This window comes from Lucilia sericata, unplaced genomic scaffold (assembly GCF_015586225.1).
Source record: "Lucilia sericata isolate MDLA Ls3-8-SP2 unplaced genomic scaffold, ASM1558622v1 Contig000747F_arrow, whole genome shotgun sequence".
In the NCBI taxonomy this organism is placed as follows: Eukaryota; Metazoa; Arthropoda; class Insecta; order Diptera; family Calliphoridae; genus Lucilia; species Lucilia sericata.
The window spans coordinates 431-2,500 of record NW_023994744.1 but is presented as its reverse complement, the minus strand read 5'-3'; the positions used below and the strand labels follow the sequence as shown (position 1 = coordinate 2,500).

The following is a 2,070-nucleotide window of genomic DNA, read 5'->3' as shown; positions in this document are numbered from 1 at the left end:
CAACGAACTGTTGCAATGTTGTCAACATTACATAGTGTTGTCGTACGTACTTATGTATATACTTTGACAACGGATGGTATTGAAAAATTATAAACAGGTTGGTGTCAATTTGGTACCAGGTGTATATTTCATTTTCCCTCTGTGTAGATAGATAGATAGATAGATATGATAGATAGATAGATAGATAGATAGATAGATAGATAGATAGATAGATAGATGATAGACAGATAGATGATGATAGATAGATAGATAGATGATAGATAGATAGATAGATAGATAGATAGATAGATAGATAGATAGATAGATAGATAGATGATGATAGATAGGCTCGGACTTTTCATTATTGATTACGTTTAAAAAATTCTGGTAAATTTTGTTTAACTATAACAGTTTCCTAACAAATTCTCATTTGATAATTTTAACTGGTTTTTTACACACTAAACTTTAAAGTAAAGAATTATTAACTATTTCTTAATATAATCATTTAAAGTTCTAGAAGAACACATTAATTTTTTTCAAGAATTTTATGTGCAGCGTTGCATTAAGATAATTTAAACATTTCGTTCTAAACTTTTACATAAAACTAAAGTAAATTAGCTTTTCTAATTGTATATTTTTTACAAGAGAGAAGAAAAGAAATAAATTTCATGGTTTTTGATTTGGTTTAAAATTAATGAGTTTTTTGTTTTTGCAAAAACTTGTATCTTATAAAGAATATATAATTTAACAAAGAAATAAAAAATAAGCTACTATAAACATACAAGTAATTTTCTTCTAACATTTTATTTCTCATATTTTTATAATTACAGGGTTTTGAGACCTCCAGGTGGTGGCACTAGTGACATTTTCGGTGGTGATTTACCACAAACACCACGTTCGGTTAAAAATCACATGCAATCAAATATTTTCTCATGCGAAAAAGATAGCATTAAAAATAACGGTAAGTTTATTTCTTTTTTTTTTTTATTTTAATTTTATAAAAATATAATTAAATTTTATTTATATATAAAAAAAAATATCCTTAAAATCTTTTAAAGCTATTGCTTAATATATATTAATCAACCAGGCTTTCTTTTTTTAAAAAACTAATTTATTAAAAATACCTTAAAAGATTCCAAAAGATTCTTTGTGTAAATACATTTTATGCTTTTTTTGTTGGAGAAAATCCTTTCTTTATTTAGCTTTATGTTCTAGATTGTATTAAAAAAAATATATTTATTTTTCTTTTTCTTTCTTTTTTCCTTTTTTTATAAAAAAAAATACTAATATAATTGTTTCTTCTGTTTTTTGATGGATTTTGATAAAAACAAATATATTGTCCAAAAAAATCTCTGCAGTACGACAAGGAGCTCACAGATTCTATTTCATTGGTATTGTTAATGGTTAACTATAAAAAATGTTAATTTTTTTTATTTTTTCTTTTTTAACCAAAACCCTTTTCTTGTTTTCTATTGTTTTTCTAATATTTTTTTTTTCTACCAAAATTAATCTGTTTGCTTAAATATACTACTTTTGGTTTTTTTAAGCACTTTTTACACTTTTGTGGGGATTTTGTGAAATACAATTACTAAATCTCTTTCCTAAACTACCGTTGCAATACCAGCCGAAAAAGATCAAAAAATACTACACTTCTTTATGTTTTTTTTTAACAAGCACTTGAACAATTTTTAAAAATATTTTGTTGTTTAAATTCCCAAATATTACACCTTTGCTAAGCCTAACCTCACTTTCATAAAATAATAATAATAATTGTTCTTAAATGTGTTTTATTAAAAACCTGCAATTAGTGTTAATAATTTACCAAATTTACACTACATAGCTGGCTAAGTGTTTTTCTAAAGAAATTTTTGAAAACAATTATAACTTTCAAAACAATAATGAATTAAACAGTAGTTAAATATAAAAGCTTACAATTAGTCGCTAGAATTTCTACAGAAGAGGAGTACAATACATATTTAAACGATTTTTACCCGCTAATAATTCATAATTTTAATACCATTGCACTAGGGTTCTATAGTTGAAACGAAAAGTCGACTTTTAGACTTTTTGCATTTAGTTAAAAGTCGATTT

The 2,070-nt window shown here is 24.2% G+C and overlaps 1 protein-coding gene across 1 annotated transcript in view; it reads left to right on the top strand.

The window, feature by feature from the left end:
* Nucleotides 1-1,387, top strand: part of LOC119607779 (microtubule-associated protein Jupiter-like) — a 56,333-nt gene extending 54,946 nt beyond the window's left edge. Inside the window, exons 3-4 of the mRNA XM_037961886.1 lie at nt 810-940; nt 1,338-1,387. Of these exons, the coding sequence (XP_037817814.1) occupies nt 810-940; nt 1,338-1,387 (181 nt within the window). The remainder of the gene's footprint in view (nt 1-809; nt 941-1,337) is intronic.
* The last annotated feature ends 683 nt before the right edge of the window (nt 1,388-2,070 follow it).